This window comes from Hyla sarda, chromosome 7, assembly GCF_029499605.1.
Source record: "Hyla sarda isolate aHylSar1 chromosome 7, aHylSar1.hap1, whole genome shotgun sequence".
NCBI lineage: Eukaryota > Metazoa > Chordata > Amphibia > Anura > Hylidae > Hyla > Hyla sarda.
The window spans coordinates 58,810,439-58,833,493 of NC_079195.1; the positions used below are offsets into that span (position 1 = coordinate 58,810,439).

Consider the following 23,055-nt stretch of genomic DNA (forward strand, 5'->3'; position numbering starts at 1 on the left):
GATGCTACTGGTATTCACCAGAGCCCGCCACAAAGCGGGATGGTCTTGCTGCGGCGGTAGCAACCAGGTTGTATCCACCGGCAACGGCTCAACCTCGCTGACTGCTGAGAAGGCGTGGGACAGAAGGACTAGGCAGAGGCAAGGTCAGACGTAGCAGAAGGTCGGGGCAGGCGGCAAGGTTCGTAGTCAATATGGATAGCAGGAGATCTGGAAACACAGGCTTTGGACAACACTTAACGCTTTCCCTGGCACAAGGCAACAAGATCCGGCAAGGGAGTGCAGGGGAAGTGAGGTATTATAGCCAGGGAGCAGGTGGAAGCTAATTAGGCTAATTGGGCCAGGCACCAATCATTGGTGCACTGGCCCTTTAAATCTTAGAGAGCTGGCGCGCGCGCGCCCTAAGGAGCGGAGCCGCGCGCGCCAGGACATGACAGCCGGGGGCCAGGACAGGTAAGTGACTTGGGATGCGATTCACGAGCGGGCGCGTCCCGCTATGCGAATCGCATCCCCGCCGGCAATGTCAGTGCAGCGCTCCCGGTCAGCGGGTCTGACCGGGGTGCTGCAGAGAGAGGAACGCTGCGAGCGCTCCGGGGAGGAGCAGGAACCCGGAGCGCTCGGTGTAACAATACCATGGAAGAAAAATAATAGTGAGTTAAAACCCACAGAGAAAACTACACTCCACTCTTAGTAAATCAGGGCCATTGTGGTTTGTGAAAGCCCTTCACAAAATCAGAGGAGTGGTTTTTACTCACTTGACCGTGGAACTGAAGATGAGGCCTGACAAAGCTCTGTGCTAGGCGTGAAACAGCTGTAACCTCTCCCACTGTGTTTGTTTAGCGTCCTTGCGGTTTAACAAGATGTTTGATGTTTCTGCACATCATCCTGGTAAATACCTCCTAAATCTTGAACTTCTATATTTACTTGACTTATGGCTGTTGCTTTTGCTTCTGGGATTTGAGTACCTGAAAAGTAAATGTGTATATGCTACCAATGCCGGAGAATCCCACTGGGTCAGACCTAGGGAATTCAACTTAAAGGGGCACTCCAGAGTGGAAAAAGAATTCAAATCAACTAATGCCACAAAATTATACAGATAAAAATACGTCTATTTAAAAATCTTAAGCCTTCCAGTACTTATCAGCTGCTGTATGCATTTTGCTGCCACCTCTATCTGTGTCAAAAACTGTCTAGAGCAGGAGAGGTTTGCTATGGGGATTTGCTAAAGTTCCAGATAGTTCCTACACAAGTTCCTCTTGAGCATACAGCAGCTGATAAGTAATAGAAGGCTCAAGATTTAAATAGATGCAGTTTAGTCATTTAAAAATCTGTATCATTTTCTGGCACCAGTTGATTTGAAAACATTTTTTCCTCCAGAGTACCCCTTTAACTTTGCAAGACTGTCTAAAGTTTCTTCAGCTCTCCTGTGTAAATGCTTTACCAATCAAAACTTCTACTGTTTCATGTTATTCCTTTTTTATACATGTTTTGCTTGCGTGTATTTCTTGTTAATGCATCTTTTCTTTTTGTCTTGTAGCTTTGTAAGCACTGCACTATTGTATATTAAATCCTAAATTAATACATTTGTCCTTTAAATATACCGACAACCTTAAAAAGGAAAGGTACCACTTATCTGTGTTAGCCAATGAATTCCAGGATGCTAGACATTTACCTGTTTTATGCTCACAAGAACAGTGCATCCCTGTATGTACTTGTGCATTTGAAACTGGGGCGTCTCATCTGTGCTAGTGAAGGGTGGAGGCAGAATTTATTTTGAGTGTGGAGGTAGGGACTGGTTATAGGGTGTCCTTAAAGTGGTATTAAAATAAAGTTTTGACTTGTGGCAAAGACGTATTAAAAGTTTTGATTTGCCAGGATCTCAGTTAGATTTTGACCAATCATTTGAATGAGTGAGGAGAAGCCAACATTTAAGCACTTCGCTCCCTGGTTCACAGCATCTCCATCCAGCTTCTATGGACGGCCCTCTAGAAGTGTGTTACTCCCTGCTTGTGGTACTGATCAGTGATGGTAGGATTTAGAGATGGGAAGGCCTGGAAAAAATGGAGAGGGGAGGCAGCATTACTAGAAAGATGCCGGCCGGATGTCAAAGTGCATGGTGAGCTTAGAAACGCCAACTCCACTCCCCCTTCCCCATTGCAACAATCAGGTCATTTGCATACAAAGCAGAACTGGGATGGCAGAAGAATGAAGTGTCACCAATTACAAATAATGTTTGCCTATGAGTCTGACTGAATAGTAAATTGTTTTTTTCTTTTCCTCTTCTCAGTAAAATGGTGAGAACAACATCCAGCATTGAAATGATTTTCATTTTGTAAAACTACTCTCCTCTACAATTTTTTTTCTACTTTTTCAAAAAATTTCCACGTTTTACATGACTTCTAGTCTGTAAAAAATATTTTAATGACAGGGACACTTTTTAACTTCTTTGTAGCCTAGTGCAATAGATGGGGGTAAAAGGAAGTGTGGAAGTGGAGTATATATTTACAGTCCCTACCAAGGGTCACAGTTGCAGTGAAGGCAATAGGGTATGACATGTGTTCCCTGCTCCGTGTCTGTGACACTGAATATTTACAACATTTTATCTATTTATGTGCAGTACTTTTACAAACAAGTACACATGTACTACACATGAGATTCTTATTTGTTCCTTATTTTAAGTATACAAAATACATAAGACAAGACTTCTGTTAGCAGGACACATTTATATTTTATTGAGAGTTTGTTTGTAGGACATAGAATTTGATGGTGTATATGACCAGACGCTCTTCCTCTCTTTGTAAAGTTGTCATGGACTTTTCCCTAGAGTAGAGGTCGCCGGTGTGTTGTGCAGTTAGTGACCCTCGATTAATGCTTTTGTGTCTTCCTAAAGCCTGTTAAAATAGAAACATTTTGTAGATCAAACATAGACAAATTTCATTACACCTTTCTTGAATATCCTGTACTTTTTTTCACAAGCTGTGGTTTGGTCATTTTTATTATCTAGAGTATAGACTGCTTATCTGATATATATTTTTAACCTGTTGGGGATGGAGGGCGTACCTATATGCCCTTTGCCCACTCCCTTTCTATAATGCGGGGCCACGTGTCATAGCGGGTTGGGCTCACCCTCAAAGTTGAACGCCGCATCTGAAGTGAAAGTAAACTAATGCCGGTTAGCTCAGACGGCTGTTCGGGATCGCCGCAGTGACTCGAACAGCTGTAGGACAGCAGGAGGGTCCCTTTAACTGCCTCCTGGTGTCTGATCGCCGAATGACTGCTCAGTGCCGGAGATCAAGGCATGAGCAGTCAAGTGGCAGAATCATTGATCAATGGTTTCCTATGAGAATCAGTGTGTGCAGTGTTATAGCCCCCTATGGGAGCTATAACACTGCAAAAAAAGGTGGAAAAAAGTTTAAAAAATATAATTTAACCCTTCCCTAATAAAAGTTTGAATCACCCCCCTTTTCCCATTTAAAAAAAAAAAAACTGTGTAAATAAAAATGAAAATAAACATATAGGATATTGCTGCGTGCGGAAATGTCCAAATTATAAAAATATATTGTTAATTAAACCGCACGGTCAATGGCGTACACGCCACAAAATTTTAAAGTACAAAACAGCATATTTTTGGTCATGAAAATGAATAAAATGCGATCAAAAAGTTAACTCAATACAAAAATGGTACCGCTAAAACCTTCAGATCACGGCACAAAAAATGATCCCTCATACCGCCCCGTACGTGGAAAAACAAAAATGTTATAGGGGTCAGAAGATGACAATTTTAAACGTATACATTTTCCTGCATGTAGTTATGATTTTTTTCCAGAAGTGCGACAAAATCAAACCTATATGAGTAGGATATCATTTTAATCATATGGCCCTACAGAATAAAGAGAAGGTGTCATTTCTACCGATAAATGCACTGTGAAAAAAAAAATTTTTCTTCAATTTTGTCACCCAATGTTTTTTTTTCGATTTCATTATAAATTTTTGGGTAAAATGACTGATGTCATTACAAAGTAGAATTGGTGGTGCAAAAAATAAGCCATCATATGGATTTTTGGGCGCAAAATTGAAAGGGTTATGGATTTTTAAAAGGTAAGGAGGAAAAAACTAAAGTGCAAAAACAGAAAAACCCTCCGTCCCCAAGGGGTTAATTATTGTCAATAAACATAACCAAATGTTGTGTATCAAATACTGTATTGTGATGCAAAAGGCATAGCTTTAGACCATTTTGTCTCAATAGAGTCAAAGGGGGATATTTATCAAAGGCTTTAGACAGTTTTTTCCCATCTAAAATTGTTGCACAGAAAGTCGCAGTCTAAATATGTGTGACTTTTTTGCGACTTTAGCTTTAGAGGATTTTTAGAACATGATGCATTCAAGTCTATTTTAGACAGAAAAATGCATTGGTGCTGAATTTATCAATTGCGACTTTTCGGCGAAAATTTGCATCGGGCGAAAGTACACTGAATTGTCAGACCATGCTGGAGCAGGTTTAAATATAGTCTAAACCGTAGATTCCGAAGTCTGTGCACAGAATTTATCAAGAGCCGTGTGACTTTTGATAAATTAGGCAAACAATAGACCGGTTGGTCTATATTGATGCAGGAAATAGACAGCTTTGATAAATCCCCCCCAATGGCTCTATGTATCTCAAAGAAGCACAAAGGATGGGCTCTGTCAGATTTTTTGCTACCAGTATCAGAAGGTTTTGGTATTTGTTCCCTCCCTGATGGTCTCGTTGTCAATTCATCGCCCTTTTGTTAAAGGGATACTCCCGTGGAAAACTTTTTATTTTTTTTAAATCAACTGGTGCCAGAAAGTTAAGCAGATTTGTAAATTACTTCTATTAAAAAATCTTAATCCTTCCAGTACTTTTTAGGGGCTATATATTACAGAAGAAATGCTTTACTTTTTAGATTTTTCTGATGTCATGACCATAGTGCTCTCTGCTGACCTCTGCTGTCCATTTTAGGAACTGTCAAGAGCAGCATATGTTTGCTATGGGGATCTTCTCCTCCTCTGGACAGTTCCTAAAATGGACAGCAGAGGTCAGCAGAGAGCACTGTGGTCATGACATCAGAGAAATCTTAAAAGTAAAGCATTGCCTCTGTAGTATATAGCCCCTAAAAAGTACTGGAAGGATTAAGATTTTTTAATAGTAATTTACAAATCTGTTTTACTTTCTGGCACCAGTTGATTTAAAAAAAAAAAGTTTTCCACGGGAGTACCGCTTTAACAATGGAGTTATTCAGGAGAGGGGAGTTCTGCACAGTTTCTAATCACCTGCTTTGATAACTAACCAAGACTTGGCCCAAGGGCTCCATAGGAGCTGCATGGTCTGCATTTATGGTGTCTACACCCTCACTAAAAATCAAACATGCACATTTTGTTCCACTGCTATGTTTCTGTGTATAAATGTTCAGCACTCATTAAATGGTCTAGCCGAGACACCAGAGCAGGCTCCCAACCAGATATCCAATGAGTGTACAAAACTCTGCACACTTCCAAATTCATGTAGGTTCTCTCATTTGGGACGAAACCAGGCAAACCAGATATTTTCTGTATAGATATAGACCATCATAAAATCATCAGATTCTCTATACGTCAAAGAATTTTTATGATTCCTTGCAATAGAGCAATTGGCAAAGGAATCACTAGCTGATAAAAAGAGAAAGAGTGATAACAAGTGCCTACAGATAACATCTGAATGACCTGATTTTATCACAAATAAAAAAGATTGCACGAGTATGGATGTATTTTAAGTTTTATACATACTTCCATGTGTTCAACTGCAAAAAAATAAATGTAAATGTCATTAAAATTCATTCCATTTACATGGGATAAGATCTTGTTCAATTATCTGCCTATCATTGTTATATTTGCCCCAGGTTAAAGGGGTATTCCGGCCCTAAGACATCTTATCCCCTATCCTTTGGCTGTCTGACCTCGGGGGTCCCGCCGTCACGCCGCCTCCCATAAACAGGCATAGCTGAGGCGTGACATCACACAGGGGCGGAGTCGGGACATCACGATACACCGGCCCTGTGGTCATCACACGGCAGATTCTGAGCTGGCAGCGTAGAGTGCAGCTCCTCGAGGTGGGTGCTGAATGCGAAATTGCGGGGGTCCCAAGCGGCGGGACCCCCTCGGTCAGACATCTTATCCCCCATCCTTTGCATAGGAGATAAGATGTCTTAGGGCCGGAGAACCCCTTTAAGATGAATATTAGACTATGAAGGGAAATGAAAATATGTTTCTAAACCAGGCAACCAGTTTAGGGATCCCTAATCACAGACATATTGTAGAACTATAAAGGGTTCTGCTATGATAACAGGAAAGAATAACAGGAAGAGATAAAAGTGATTGACAGAAAAGTCTGGAGAATGCAAATAAGAATAAATCTCAAGTCAAACCTTGGAAGAAACACCACTTGGTTCCAGGGATGCTGTGGTCATAGCAGCAGCCTTTCTGATGACATTGATCCTGTGATATATTTGGGTATCCACAATCCTCTCTCTCTTCAGCAGATACTGCACAGTGAGGTATTACTGAAAATAGACAATCCATTAATATTTCATCAGTGACACCATAAATCTCTAAACCTTCAACACCTCCTGCACATGGCGGAGAATGAAGACCACATGGTGCCACCTCGATTCCCAGTGACTCTGTACTATGGAACTGTAGGCAGTCCATAGGCCACTATATGTTTCTTGTTGCTTCTTTGTCAGTATTTTCTATTATTGTACCCACATATAAATACTGCGCAGTAGGTGTAGGCTTGCTTTGTTATCTAGCTGCACCCCACCAAACTGATATTATTGACCTCTCTTGGCAATAGGTAACCAATACATTTTGCCCAGAAAACCCCTTTAATCTTGCAAGATATTGTTAATTAGTTACCTCGGCCTCTTTAAAGCAGCAATACAATTTTACTAGTTATATTATTTATATTATGTGAAAACTATTCAGAAAAAAACACCAAATCACTGATATAAAAAAAGACACAATATTGAGGAACCATTTCTTACCTTCACTGCATGGGGCACTATACTCGACCACAGTATACTCTTCTGCAATAGAAATATATGTTAAATCAGGAGTAAACCAAGGAATATGGGTCAAAATAGCTTGTCTATCCAAAAGAGGATAAGATGAAGATTGGGTGCGGACCCTCTCAGAGGGCCCATTTATTCTTTGGATAAAAGAAAATAATACAACATAAATTATACTTCTCAAACAATTGTATTGTACTGTGCTTAGGAAACACTATTATTCGGTACAAAACAGTAGCAGATTAAACAACTGTTATTGAGTTCCTGAGAGTCCACTCCATGGCGCACAACTATTTCTCAGGTGACAGGACCGGATATGGATTTACCAGCAGTTCTCACATATATCCTTCCCTTACTTCTCTGTACAATCACTGGATATACCCCTCTCACAAGCCCTCCTCTCTGCTATCCCATGACATAGTTAGTGCCGGAGAAGGAACATTGCTTAGGTTGCACAGGCTGGCACATTGCAGTGGAATGATTTACCGGACAGTATATAGATAGAGTTTTGGGGGCAGGGGGTCTGCATGACAAACGCAGTCCTGTTCTAAGCAGTGAATGGCTGATAATGACTAAACACTACCAGAGAGGATGACAGCAAGGAAGGGGTTACATCAATGAAGCCCTGGTTTAAGCAGTGAACTGCTGCTGATAATAATAATCAATTCAGGAGGCAGCCCTGTGTACTTAGTAAGAAGACAAATATTTACACAAGGGACAACTGCCCAAAACTCTGTAGATAGTAAGAGATATGAAGGAAGCCTTGATTCACTGGCACTGATGAGAAGGAAAAAAGGAGCAGCTTACGAGCACACAGTCCAGGCTTTCTCCCTCGCATAACAGTAAGAAAATCCTCTGTTTTGTGTTCTGTCCTAGTCTCTCTTCTGCTAGAGATGGGGTTAACAGGCAGTGACCAGCACAGGGAAGTGAGATACTGAATGGAAAGACTTTAGAGTTTTTTTTCTGGGATAAGGAGTCATTTCTGGTAAATGAAGTGACTTACAAACATGTTGGAAATCTCATAGGACATCACATGGAGGGAAGCTGTTTGAAACTACAGTGACCATTTAAATGTCATCTGCCATAGTACAGTATTATATAGGCAAGCATGAAGTGAGAGACCACTAAATGTTTGAATACCCTGAACTATTATCCCTATTCCTCTGCCTAACAACATCCTTACAGGTAGGGCCTTAAGGGAACACCGACAATGGCCTGACACTCTAGACTGATCAAATTTCAATATTAATTGTGAAATATATTTTTTATGCTTCCAACTCAACAATCACATGATCGCTGCATACCGGGTAGCTGCAGGAGTTGCTGTATATTATCAGACCCATATCAGCACAGTAGTGACTATTAGGGGGTTGTATTCCTTATCTATTTGGGATAATATGTCAGTCCCCGTCACAGGGAAAAGTTGCAATAACAAAAACTTGTAATGTTAAAACACTCCCAATGTCTCTTATGACCCTATGGCAGGCAGACAATATAAAATAAACTTAAAGAAAAAAGCCACCAATAGTACAAACTATAGCTTCTAGCCCCAGCCCAATATGTGTTCTCTCAATAAAACTGACTGTAATGGAAAAAGGACACAAGGTATTTTAGTATATTCCACTTACCTGGATCATAGTAATCAAATACTACAGCCGAGGCCGGCTGCAGATTCTGTACTGGAGCTTCTTGTTCCAGAGAAAAGACAAAGCTTACAGGTTCATGTGTGAGCTACAAAAGAAACAAATGGAGTGAATAATATATCTGTACAAAAAAGACAAACCGGTCCATCTACAAGAGGTTCACATGATATAAAAGTGAGGCTGGGTTTACACCTAGAATTGTGCTCAGAATATTTAAAGGGGTACTCCGGTGAAATATTATTATTTTTTTTTTTTAAATCAACTGGTGCCAGAAAGTTAAATAGATTTGTAAATACTTCTATTAAAACATCTTAATTCTTCCTGTGCTTATTAGCTGCTGAATACTACAGTGGAAATTCTTTTCCATTTGAAACACAGAGCTGTCTGCTGACATCACGAGCACAGTGCTCTCTGCTGACATCTCTGTCCATTTTAGGAACTGTCCAGAGTAAAAGGAAATCCCCATAGCAAACATATGCTGTTCTGGACAGTTCCTAAAATGGACAGAGATGTCAGCAGAGAGCACTGTGCTCATGATGTCAGCAGACAGCTCTGTGTTTCAAAAAGAAAAGAATTTCTTCTGTAGTATTCAGCAGCTAATAAGTATAGGAAGGATTCAGATTTTTTAATAGAAGTCATTTACAAATCTGTTTAACTTTCTGGCATCAGTTGATTTATAAAAAAAAAGTTTTTCACCGGAGTACCCCTTTAACTAAGACCAAGAGTGGAATCACACAGACAAAAACTATAATGGAAAGATTTGTACCCTTTGCTGTGTTATGGAACATCTCCTGGTTTTATCTAAAAGTATTGACCAAAATACTATGTGTGAACCCAGCCTTACGAGTAGCCTGGTGGCTCTCTATTGCGTTGTGTGTGTTTCCTCCTTGTTTTCTGTTTTTTTTTTTTCTCTCTCACACTTTGAGAAGATACAGAAGGTTTATTGGCTTTGTGTTAGATAGGCAACTCGGATGTGTCTGTGTCTTATTACAGAGAAGGACTGATGTGAATTATTGACAATCTTTGTACAGCACTATGGAATATGTTGGCCCTAGATAAACAACAGGAAAAAGCTGTCAGCCTAGGTACTGTGCCTGAAAATACATAATTGTATCCCAAAATTTAACACATTGCCTAACATTTTCTGCTATATTTTAGCCAAAATCAGTTGGCTAAAAAACTGAGGAAGCTATTACAATTCGAAAAAAAAAATGGTGCAGCCAAGGCATAACTTTTTTGTGACTGTTTAAAGGTGAAAACTAGTGATGGGCAAATTAAGGAAAATTAACATTTTTGCCAATTGATCCATAGGCAATTTTATAGCCCTTTTTCTCCTATAAGGACAAAAATCCATACTAAAACATTCCTGCGTGTACTGTATTCTGACCTCTTCCTTGTTTCATGACCACTCTCTTGCCTGCCATCGTGTACCTTGTTGTCCTACCTGGGATAACTGCCTGTCTGCCTTTTGACCATTCTTCAGACTAATGTTGTGGGTTGTTGCAGTGGGAAAAAAAAAAAACGGTTTCCGGAGGCGCTGCACAGTTTGTGGAACATCAAGGCAAGACACGAGTAGCACACGACAACGAATGGTTTTATTATTGTGAAAGGGACAATGCATTTCGGCATTCACCAATGCCTTCCTCAGGTCCACTAACAATACCCAGGAACAGATTTTGCTGCATGCTGGGGTGCTGGTCCAGACGTCCTGACTGGGATCTGTGCTGGTGCGTTTTTTTTTCCCACTGCAACAACCCACCGCGTTCCAATCGGTCTCCAATGAAGGAGCCCGGTACCGGTCGGAGTGCAGCAGCCAGTATCTACAGCCGTCTCTGCCATCACCCTTGCTGCACTTTATTGGTGCAGTTACGTATACAAAGGTTGGTATATCACTTCGGTGTGGTGGAGGGTGCACGTCAGTGAACATACCTCTTCAGGGAGCGCCCCCTTGTCTGTTTTTTATCTCTCCATTCAAGCCTTCAGCCTAATGTTGTGTATGTCTGCTACTTCCTGGTTCTGACCCTGGCCTGCATGACCTCATTTGTCTGTGTGCTCCTGATGCTTTTCTGGTTTTGTAACCCCTGTCTGTCCCCTGGTTAACCCTTTGTGTCCTGACTTGTTTCCTGATGTGTCTGTCTGTTGCTGTTTTAGCTCTTTTCACCATTCTTACACCCTGCACTTATTCCCAGTAGGAAACATTACCCAGTTGGGGGTCCATCACCTAGGATAGAGCTACAGGAAGGCAGACACTAGTGCTGGGGGGTTAGCTCATTGTTACACTTATATCTTCCCTACCTGACAAAATGACATACAAAACTAATATAAAAACTTAAAGGGGGTATCCAGGAGTCGAAAAACAGAGCGTATTTCTTAAAAAAAAATAGCTTACTCTTTGTCTCCAGCTTTGGTGTGGTATTACAACTTGGCTCCATTCACTTCAATGGAACTACACCCAACCTGGAGAAAGACAGGGACCAATTTTTGAAAGATATAAGCTCTGTTTTTTGATTACTAGATAACCCCTTTAAATAGGTAATTTTCAGACTATACATTCTCTTTAAAATATTCATATACATGTTTCTTAGAAAAGTTAAATTAAAAAAACTGGATACATTGTCTTAATGAGATCCATTGTTTTTATAGGATGTTTTTGTGTCTTACCTTGGACAGGTAAATGGTAATGTTCTCCGCTGATACTTCTGTTCTCTCCACAAGAGGATTTTTCTTCAACTATCCAGAAGAAGAGGATATTTTGATTAAATGTTAACTAGCAAAAACAATTACCCACAGTCGTTTAAAGTTTTGTATAATCACTTTTTATATGGAAGTATAATATTTTTGCAACATATTAGAGGTGTAAGTAAGATTATATGGCATATTTGTATTGAAATGCACAGACAACTTTGGAGAGATTTATTGAAACTTGTGCAGAGGAAAAGTCAACCAATAAAAGAAGCTATCTGATTGGTTGCTATGGGCAACTGCTCCACTGTTCCTCTGTAGAGATTTTGGTAAATTTCCCCACATATGTGAATTTTATGACATTTCCAACAACAATTTCAGAAAAAAAAGACACAACCTAAATTAAAATGTCCATTTTTTGCCATTTTTCTCCTTGATGAAACCAGCCATTGTTCAATAAGTTGAATCAAATGTTATTTCTCTCTCCCCTCCCCCCCCCCTTTCTAAAAATTTGTCTACACTTATTTCTAGAGGTCTTGGCTAATTATCCTTTTATTTTTTTTTAAACATTTTTTCTATTAATGTATGCCACTTCTTTACATTCAGTGGATTAAAGGGATATTCCTGGAATTTTTTTTAAATTTTTTTAGACTATGCTACAGGGGCTAGAAAGTTAGTGTGGTTAAAAATATAGTGTCTGTACCTGTGTTTGATGGCTGTTCTTGCACTTCTTATGTGATCTTTACCCTGATGTTTATTTTTAACAGCATACAAAATGAGTGTCGTCTCAGGTTTTCCCAGGTTGCAGCGCGGCCCGAGACATAACATCACTAGACAGGGGTTGAAAGGAAGCCTGTGTGCTGGGTGGAGTGACCGCTGGGTGGGGTGGGGGGGGGGGGGAGATCATTCTCCACAGGGCTGCAGAGAATTGTCCCGGGTGTGCTTTAATGGGTGGGGTGGCTGATGTGTAGGAGGGAGAAAAGAGACCTCACACTTACAAACAAGGGATCCAGGACTTGTAGTTGGAGGGAGGGAACACCAACAAGAAATCACTGCTCCAACAGGAAATCGCTATTTCACAAACAAAAAGCGTTACAGTGCACCCACAACACAGCCATTTAGCCCCAAAGCATGGATCCTTCCTAAGCATGTCCATTACTGTCTGACAGGTAAGTACTAAAATTACCTTATGATGGATACCCTTTTAACCCCTTAAGGACCAAGGACGTACCAGTACGTGCTGAGTCCGCTCCCGTTCTATAACGCGGGGCCACGTCATGGCCCCGCGTCATAGCGGGTCGGGCCCAACATCTAGCAACAGCCAGGACCCGTGGCTAATAGCGCACGGCACTATCGTGGTGCCACGCTATTAACCCTTTAGACATGGCGTTCAAAGTTGATCACCGCATCTAAAGTGAAACTAAACTACCCCTGGCTAGCGCAGCGGGCTGTTCGGGATTGCCACTGTGAAATCGCAGCATCCCGAACAGCTGTAGGACAGCATGAAGGTCCCTTACCTTGACTCCTGTTGTCCAATCGCCGAATGACTGATCAGTGCCTGAGATCCAGGCAAGAGCAGTCAAGCGTCAAAATCATTGATCAATGGTTTCCTATGAGAAACCATTAATCAATGTAAAAGATCAGTGTGTGCAGTGTTATAGTCCCCTATGGGAGCTATAACACTGCAAAAAAAAAATTATAATAAGTGAATAAAGATCCTTTAACCCCTTCCCTAATAAAAGTTTGAATCACCCCCCTTTTCCCATAAAAAAAAAAACTGTGGAAATAAAAATAAACATATGTGGTATTACCGCGTGTGGAAATGTCCAAATTATAAAAATATATCATTAATTAAACAGCACGGTCGCGCCAAAAAATTCCAACATCCAAAATAGTGTATTTTTGGTAACTTTTTAAACCATTAAAAACATTAATAAAAAGCGATCAAAAAGTCTGATCAATACAAAAATGGTGCGGCTAAAAACTTCAGATCACGGTGCAAAAAATGAGCCCTCATACCACCCCATACACGGAAAAATATAAAAAGTTATAGGGGTCAGAAGATGACAATTTTAAACGTATAAGTTTTCCTGCATGCAGTTATGATTTTTTCCAGAAGTACGACAAAATCAAACCTATCTAAGTAGGGCATCATTTTAATCATATGGACCTATGGAATAAAAAGAAGGTGTAATTTTTACCGAAAAATTTACTGCGTAGAAACAGAAACCCCCAAAATATAAAAAATTTTGTTTTTTTCTTCAATTTTGTCATACAATGATTTTGTTTTCCATTTTAAATGGTAAAATGACTGATGTGAATTGGTGGCGCAAAAAATAAGCCTTCATATGGATCTTTAGGTGCAAAATTGAAAGAGTTATGATTTTTTAAAGGTTAGGAGGAAAAAATTAAAGTGCAAAAACGGAAAAACCCCTGGTCCTTAAGGAGTAAAAATTTAACCAACCCCTAATTATAATAGTTTTTGCATAACAAAAGAGACGAGTCAACGTTCCTGCTTTTTTTCCATTCTACAAGAATTCCCCAAACAAAATCTGTCTAGGTGCACCCTCCAGCCTCATATTTAACCTACCTTTAATTATTGTAATTACATCCATCCAGCATTTTTTAACTATCCTGCATTCCCACAGAAGGTGGAATAAACCTGCATCTTCCATATGGCATTTTGGGTATTGCACATCTTTCCTGCATTCCCTATATTTTAAACCTCTCTGGGTGTAATAAACGCTGTATAAAATGTTTAATTATATCATACAGTGTGATTTATTAGGAGAGCAATTATTCAGACCATGTTTCTGCTAAGATTGCCCCCAGCTCCCTTTCCCACTTTCAGGATCATCCTATACTCCCCATCAACTGTGCTTCTATTTGGGTTAATAATTAGCAAAAAATAATGAACTTTTGTACTTCTTTAACATTAAAAAGTTTTTTAATATGATCATATAGTCTGAGATGCCCAGAGTCATAAACCTGACCAATGAATTACAGGCTTTTAATTTATCCAAAATTGTGCATCATTGATTTGAATAAATTCAGTGAGATTATAGTTAAACCACATCGGTGTGCAATCTAAACTTACAGTTGTTTAATCTCTGTCCAAGCTCTTCTATATAAATGAGCAAATATGTTTTTATAAAAAAAAAACTGCTTCCATAAAGCCAGCTTCTATTAGTTCAAATATATCTTTGTAGACTCCCTTTACAACTAAAATAAATAATAGTGCAGAACTGGACACTTTTCCCATCTCATATTATCCTTCATCCTAAAAGACAAAAGTACCAGCGAAAATCCAGTAAGACCAAATCCCCTTCATCCTCTGGTAAAGTCAGAGATGAATATTTAACTCTCATGCTCTTCCTACCCCAAATCAGCCTATTCATTAAAACTATTAACCCCTTAAGGACGCAACCCATTTGGGCCTTAAGGACACAGACATTCTTATTTTTACGTTTTTGATTTTTCCTCCTCGCCTTCAAAAAATCATAACTTTTATATTTTCATCCACAGACTAGTATGAGGGCTTGTTTTTTGCCCGACCAGTTGTCCGTTGTAATGTCATAACTCACTTTACCATAAAATGTATGGCGCAACCAAAAAAACACTATTTGTGTGGGGAAATTAAAAAGATAAGCGGCGGTATGAGGGCTAATTTTTTTGCGCTGTGATCTGTACTTTTTATTGATACCATATTTGCTTATATAAAACTTTTAATACATTTTTTATAAATTTTTGGGGGAATAAAAGGTTATAAAAAAAAGCAGCTATTTTGGATTTTTTTTTTACGTTCACACCGTTCACCGTACTTTACTATTAAAATTTTATTTTAATATTTGAGATATTTACTCACGCGGCAATACCAAATATGTATTGGGGTGAAATAGGGAAAATGTGACAATTTACGTTTTTATTGGGGGAGGGGGGTTTTCACATTTTTTTAACTTTATTTTTTTACTTTTATTTTTAAACTTTAATAGTCCCCATAAGGGACTATTTATAGCAATCATTCGATAGGACACAGCACTGATCAGGGTTATCGGTCATCTTCTGCTCTGGTCTGCGGGAAGGCAGATCAGAGCAGAAGACTCCAGGAAGGCAGCGGAGGCAGGTGAGGGGACCTCCGTCTGCCGTGCTGGATGATCGGATCGCCGCGGCAGCGCTGCGGACGATGCGATCATCCATTTAAGTGACTGCGATGCTGCAGATGCCGTGATCTGTATTGATCACGGCATCTGAGGGGTTAATGGCGGACATCCGCGGGATCGCGGGTGTCCGCCATTACCAGCGGGTCCCTGGCAATCAGCAGCCGGGACCTGCAGCACATGATCCGGGCATTGCTCTGATGCCCACGGTTATGCTTAGGACGTAAATGTATGTCCTGGTGCGTTAAGTACCACGTCACCAGGGCGTACATTTACGGCGCTCGTCGTTAAGGGGTTAAAGCCCTAAACCATTTGTCGGAGACCCAGATAGGTGATGTATTTAATAAAAATAATATCTGTGGGAGGATTGTTATTTTAACAATTGAGACCCTATCTGCAATTGAAATTGTCAGTTTTAACCAGGTTTCAATCTTTCAAATTTCATTCAGTTTTCGATCTTTAAAATTTAAATAAAAAACAAACTGTTGAGGATTTGCACTCACCGCTAACCCCAGATAATAAATTACTTGATCCTGCCTTAAAGGAGTAGTCCGGTGCACACTTTTTTCATTTTATCCCGTCCGGGCTGCAAAATAAAAGAAAACGCACTTTATCTTACCTGCCAACGAGCCCCCGGAGCTCCGGTACAGGTGTTTGGTCCCCGGGCTGTATTCTTTTTACTTCCTGTTAGCCCGGCACGTCACAGCGATGTCCCGCCTCGGCCAGTGATAGGCTGAAGCTCCGTGTGACGTGCCGGGCTAACAGGAAGTAAGAAGAATATAGCCCAGGGATCGAACACTTGTACCAGAGCTCCGGGGGCTCATTGGCAGGTAAGATAAAGTGCGTTTTCTTTTATTTTGCAGCCCGGACGGGATAAAATGAAAAAAGTGTGCACCGGAGTACTCCTTTAATACTTTAACCTCCCCCACTACATCTTCTGTACATCCATCCATAGGGGGTAGATTAGATTTCAGCCAATTGATTTTTAAGCAAGGCTTTGACCCAAAAATACTCCACCACTGAATTTTGGCGATATTGGAGCAGATTGTCCTCATAGAGTAATAACTTACTCTATATACCTCTCATTCCCAAACCCTCAATTTCCTTGGAACTCCTAATAGCTATAGCTGATGGTTCAATATAAAGAGGAAATAATAAGGGTGAAAGAGGGCAGCCCAGCCTAGTGCCTCATTCTAACATAAATTTTTCAGTCAAACAGCTGTTAACAATCACCCGCATCATAAATAACCCTTGCCCATTCCAAAAAGTTCCCGCCCAACCCAAAGCCCTCTAGATTGTGCCAGAGAAAGCTCCACTCCACCCTGTCAAATGCTTTCATGGCATCTAGTCACACGATGGAGCGAAGACCAATAGTGACAGGATAGAGCAGAGGCTGAATCATATTAAAATTCTGAAAATTCTATTTTATGTTACGTTTTTTGATGTTAGAGGGGTTGCTAACCTCTCATGTAACCCCTATAAAGGTCTTTGAGCTTTCATCAAATGTTGTTTTCATTATGACAACACTTTATGGGTTAAAAAAACACAATATTGATCAATATACAGTACACACCAGTAGAGCCAGTAATACTATGGTCATGAATGTGATCATGAACTTGCCCTCCATAGTGGAAACTATAACAATTGCAATCAGGATAATAATGGAAGAAAGAAAACCACATAGCTCAGTACAGGTGGTGCTCTACTATACAAGACAACATATTTTAAAGAAGACAGTAGATAAAATAGTGGCATCATCATCTGTTAAAATTTCTTCGCTTTATTTCTGAAACTTTCCATAAAAAAGGCAGGTTAGGATGTGGCTAGAGGCTGGAGCAACATATGTTTCACACCTCTAGCCACATCCTAATCTGCCTTTGTTATGGAAAGTTTCAGAAATAAAGCTAAGAAACAATATTACAAAGTTGGCTTTGTCCTCAGTGTTGCCCCTCGTGGCCAATAAGATCACTTATTACATTACAAAACTTGGCTTAAAAAAAAAAGTTGGAAGCTGATTAGCTTCTGTGAGCAAAAGTTTGTCAGAGCTTTGGGACAATTTATTATAAATTAGAATTAAATGTAGAACAATAATCTTATTTCCAATACACACACATATATTCAGTTTATAGCCTGATAAATCTATTGACTCTTCAGTCACACTTCTCACCTTTTTCACGCTGTCCTTATCAGGAATGAATCCAGATACAGTCTCCACTATAATCATCGCCATATTGGTGTTTTCCCGTTTCCCTGAATAGCTATATAAAATTCAAAAACAAGGTTTAGTTGAAGAGATATTGAAAACAACATGGTCAAACTACACTCTAGAATTACAAGATACATTTGTTTTATGTTGCACAATTCATCCATAAGAAACATCACAGATTTAAACATCAAAGGGATCGTCTTCACAAGATAACTCTTTTTAAAAGAATTTACAGTAAACCCTCCCAAGTAGACCACCTCTTTAAGAAGACCCCTTCCCAACAAGACAGATTTTCCTGTGACCTAGTATCCTCCCATTATATTTTATGGAAGCTGCTCTCTATACCATCCCATTATCCGACTAAAAAACACAAGTTTTTCAGACCCCATTCATAAGACCACACAATAAAATGATATGCACTCTGAAATTTCTGGATGCAAACCCAAACTGCACAACAACAGAAAACTGGAACAAAAAGGAGGAGGAGACTTGTAAGGGACATCATGGAAGAGGTGCTGGATCATTGGATAGGAAGCAGGAGGATGAAAGCCATCAGAGATGAAAAGAGTGTGGCCCACATCATGCTGCACTGGGAAGAGAAGCCATCGTGGGGACTAAGAACGATATAGGGAGCGATGATAGGGACTACAAAAGAGAAGGGGAGCTATGCTAGGGACAAAGACAGAGGTAGGTTGACATGCTGGGGACTAGGACTCAGATAGGTGGTCCTTGCATGGGACCAGTAATGAGATTGGGAGCCATACTGGGGACCAGGGTTAAGAGAAGCTATGTTGTTGACTAGGAGTGAGAAAGTGAGCCTTGCTGGGAATGAGGAATGAAATAGTGATACAACCTTAGCACCAGTAATCAGATAGGAAACTTGCTGAGGACTATGAATTTAGATGGTGCATGATACTGGGGAGAAGCAATGAGAAGGTGCACTATGCTAGGGAGAAAGTAATTTGATGCCTGGATGTTCATTTTTAGCAGCATACACAAGTATTTTCTCAGGCCTTTCCTGGGTTTAAGGCCCTAGACACTGCATAGCTAGTCAAGTGTTGCAAGGGAGGGAGTGTGTCTGTGCTTTAATGGGTGGAGCTACCACTGGGTGGGAGGAAGATCATTTTCCACAGGGCTGCATGAAAGTGCATGAAAATTTCAAGCACAGGACGCCTAGCTTTGCTGCAATCGGTGGCGTTGACTGATTTGTGGGAGGGAGATAAGTCACCTTCCACCTAGAAACAAGGGATCCTGGGAATTGTAGTTGGAGAAAGGGAACACCAACAAGAAATATCCTGTTCACACAAGCAAGCCAGCAGTGTAATGAAGGACACAATACATGGCCATTTTCCACCAACACAAGCATGGATCCTTGGTAAGCATGTCCATTTCTGGCTGACAGGTAATTAGTAAAGTCACCTTATGTTGGATACCTTTTTCTAATTTTAGACATCTCCCAGCTCACCTGACATCTATATGCACATCAAATCTTTTCCAAGATGCATGGTTGCAAGTAGACGGCTCAGTGCTTACGTTGAAGGAAAAGTATTCTTTTTCAGTTTTCTCAGGCAAAACATTGCAATGTAAATGTGACTGCAAACAGGATAAAATATCTAGAATCAACATTTTTGGTGGAAAACTATAATCAGTTATCTTTACAAAAATATGATTTCACGGTTTAACGTGTGTCTTATTTTTGATGGAATTCTAATAAACAGTTTCTACCTGTAAATAGACGAAGCCATCGCCTGTAGCACTAACAGTATATTCTCCAGGAATTTCTGGAAGATCCACTGTTTGTACAAGAAGATTGTTGCTTTTGTCCACATGTATTGTCTTTTCAAAGCCGGACTTTGACTTTATTGTCACTGTTGAATCCCCCTTCTTGTGGTTAATAGCTTTGGCATATTGAGCCAGTGCTTGAATAGCTAAGGTAGTGTCCTAGAGAACCAAAGACAAATTGAAGAAAAAAAAGTCAACTGAGGCAAAACATTTGTATAATATTTTAAACATGATTACTGTTGGATCGTAAATGGTCGCTGTCATTTAAACAAATGTTACATAAATCAATAGAACGTGAAACTTTTTATCAGTGAAAAACTCCTCTTTCTTTATGAGGTCCCATTTTTTCTTTCCCCCACCACCTTCCACTGTTAAACTCATAATTCACTCTGAAAAACTGCTCAAGGCTGTCTCCAGATGGATTAGCTCACTGAAGTATCAGGTTACAGCTTTCCATGTGAGTCTATGAAGAGGGGAGAGGAGGGGGGGGGGCTAGAGAGAGACAGACACATAAAGATAGATATAGAGACAATCTAGTAAGTGTTAAATGTCACCCAGTACATGATTGACGGCTTATACTGCTTACTGCTGCTCTTTAATTTTGCTCCAACTGAGGGTGTACTTTAGAGACATAAGCAGGATTCCCTCTTCTGTCTATACACTGCATGGGAGACATCATAGAGGCTCTCATTCCAAGATATATCACTTACTAATATAATTACAAAGAAATGGAAAGCGGCACTAGAGTGAAACAAACCAAACAACTGTTTTTTTCTCCCAAAAAGTGGTACAGCAACAATGTTTCAATCCATACAATAGGATATTTTAAAGCCTAATATGATAGCATACCCAGTGCCAGACTTCTATAAAAGTGTTTTGGGTGGCGACCCAGGACCTGGGGCTGCTAAGAGTGCCCCTCTGATAATCCGCAACCACAATTTCTCATCTTCTCAAGTGTGACCACACAGCTTCTGTGCTAGTCCAGCTCAATAGGTTTTCCAGTCATTTCACTGACAGGACATACATTAAGTAGCCCAGCATACTCAATAGCATCTGCATTCTAAAAGAGTTTATTTGTGGCACTGTAGGGTACAAGGGATACATAGATAGATATATTAGATAGATTAGATAGATGGATAGATAGATAGATAGATAGATAGATAAAGAAAAAATAGCGGAAGAGCAGCACAACCAGAACAAAAAACTTCAAAAATAATCAGGTGCAAGCAACCAGTTGGTCCAGGTCAGAGACCCAAAGCATGAAAAAGGCTTTACAGGCAGCTGAAACATTGCTCCTGTTTTTGTATGGAATAAAGCCACCTTATATTTTTTCACTTATTTGGAGTGCTGCGGCTATATTTTTTTATTTCATCTAGATTGATAGATAGATAGAGTGAGACAATGAAAGGAGTGGTGGTCGCTATATTTACCCATATTTACCCATATTGTTTACTTATGTAAACACTAAGTTTCATGAAGCACGTATCCCATCTGGGAAAAGTTGTAGTGGTAAAAAAAAATGGAAACAGACCTTTCACCTTGGCGCTGCAGACTCTTGACCATTGAAGTGGAGTGAGACAGGAGTAAGTAAATTAATAGTCCCTTGTAGGATCACTTTTTGTAGAAAAGTACATAAACAACAAACAATGAATGATGCTAGTCACTGGCTGTTAAAACTAGCTGGAAGTCAGTCTGATAGTGGGGCTAAGAGGAATCTGACCCTCAGATGGGAGATCCACTTCAAAAGACTCCAGCCTTAAAAGCAGACTTTGTGACAATTGCCAGTTGTGTGAGGTAACACATTTAGAGTTTGTTTTGATGAGTGGCTGTAGTAAGCCACTTGTATAGTGAGGAACAGTTAAAAATGTATATAAATTCATGGACAAGCAGGCTTCATTTAGTTTTCAGCAATTGTGGCTGTATTTTGTTTTTGGACAAGCCTTGCATTTGAACTGTCACTGTCCCAGTTTACAGCCATATATTACAGAAATATTTGTAGTGATCTTTTTTATTCCTAGGCCAGTAACCATAACAAGGGGCATCCTCTATGTCAGGAGGAAATAGGTTGTCCCCCTAATTACAGAGGGAGATTATTTACTACAAGAGCAGTGAGTAACATAGTAATAGGTCATAAGATTGAAAAAAGATAATAGTCCATCAAGTACAACCTATATTCCTTCTGTGTTGGTCCAGATGAAGGCAAAAAAAAAAAACCTGTATGATGCTGATGCCGATTGCCTCATACCAGGAGGAAAATTCCTTCCAGACTTCAAATTTGGAAATCAGAATAGATCCCTGAATCAATGTTTAATCCCCATAAATCTAATATTTCAGTGATACTATGGAATCCCTCTTCCACACAATGGTCCAGATTAATCAAACTGTGTGAGATAAAAAGTGGGGTGATTTTTCCACAACAACCAATCACAGCTCATAATATAGATATAAAAGCTGAGCTGTGATTGGTTGTTGTGGGAAAGTCACTTCACTTTTTATCTCACACCGTTTGATAGATCTGGGCCAATGTGATGGTTGATTAATTGAACAGGTTCAAGAGGGGCCTGGATGCCATCAATGGAAAATCATATAAATGGTGTTTATCCAGGTATTCATTCTGATTGCTTAACACAACAGGGTTAAAGGAAAACTGTCACATATTTTCTCCCGCACTATCCACAGGTATTGGTGGATAGTGCAGGAGACGCTGTTTAAAACGAGCCCTACCTTGGTCTGATCTGCACCGCCGTTGGCCCGCCATTGTAGTTTTAATCTCTGTGTATATCCTACTGTAACTGGCAAAGGCGGTGCTTCTGCGAGCTAACGGACACTGATGTCAGCGCCGCTCATGAATATTCATCCCTCCCTCTGGTTAGGAGCGGCAAAGAGAGGGAGAACAGGAGGGATGAATATTCATGAGCGGCGCTGGCGTCAGTGTCTGTTAGCCCGCAGAAGCACCGCCTTTGCCAGTTACAGCAGGATATACACCGAGATTAAAACTACAATTGCGGGCGAACGGCGGCGCGGATCAGACCAAGGTAGAGCTCGTTTTAATCAGCGTCTCCCGCACTATCCACCAATAACTGTGAATAGTGCGGGAGAAAATATGTGACAGCTTTCCTTTAAAGATTGAACTTGACATACTCTTTTTTCAACCATGTAACCAAGTGTGGAAATAAGCTGCAAAAGCAAAGAGCAGAAGAATCCTGAATATTAAATGACTCTTGGCCAGGATAAATCTTCATGAAGATTTAGACAGGGTGGGAAAGTTGGATAGACAACTCTAACCTGACAAAGCCTGAATGCGAAACGCGCGTTGGGGTTACTGGTGATACAGCCTTGATTAGGTGCATGGCAGGTATACCCTGTTTGTTCTTATTTGCTCCTATATGCCGCTGTATCTGCCTTTGTCTCTTTCTGAGCTTACGCCCTATACTGGTTTTTGTATGTATATTAATTATGTTCATGTGCTGATATCTCTATACTGTTTACATTTGTTAGCAGTTTATATGCCTGTACTATATGCTTAC

General features: G+C 40.1%; 1 protein-coding gene across 1 annotated transcript in view; it reads right to left on the minus strand.

Annotated features, from left to right (window-relative positions):
• Nucleotides 1–2,707: 2,707 nt before the first annotated feature.
• The window catches only part of LOC130281673 (alpha-2-macroglobulin-like protein 1), a 181,047-nt gene continuing 160,699 nt past the window's right edge, over nt 2,708–23,055 (minus strand). Inside the window, exons 30-37 of the mRNA XM_056529138.1 lie at nt 19,472–19,687; nt 19,212–19,339; nt 17,708–17,798; nt 11,363–11,431; nt 8,687–8,789; nt 7,035–7,076; nt 6,417–6,551; nt 2,708–2,888 (exon numbers count right to left, since the gene is read on the minus strand). Coding sequence (XP_056385113.1) covers nt 2,863–2,888; nt 6,417–6,551; nt 7,035–7,076; nt 8,687–8,789; nt 11,363–11,431; nt 17,708–17,798; nt 19,212–19,339; nt 19,472–19,687 — 810 coding nt within the window. The 3' untranslated portion in view covers nt 2,708–2,862. The remainder of the gene's footprint in view (nt 2,889–6,416; nt 6,552–7,034; nt 7,077–8,686; nt 8,790–11,362; nt 11,432–17,707; nt 17,799–19,211; nt 19,340–19,471; nt 19,688–23,055) is intronic.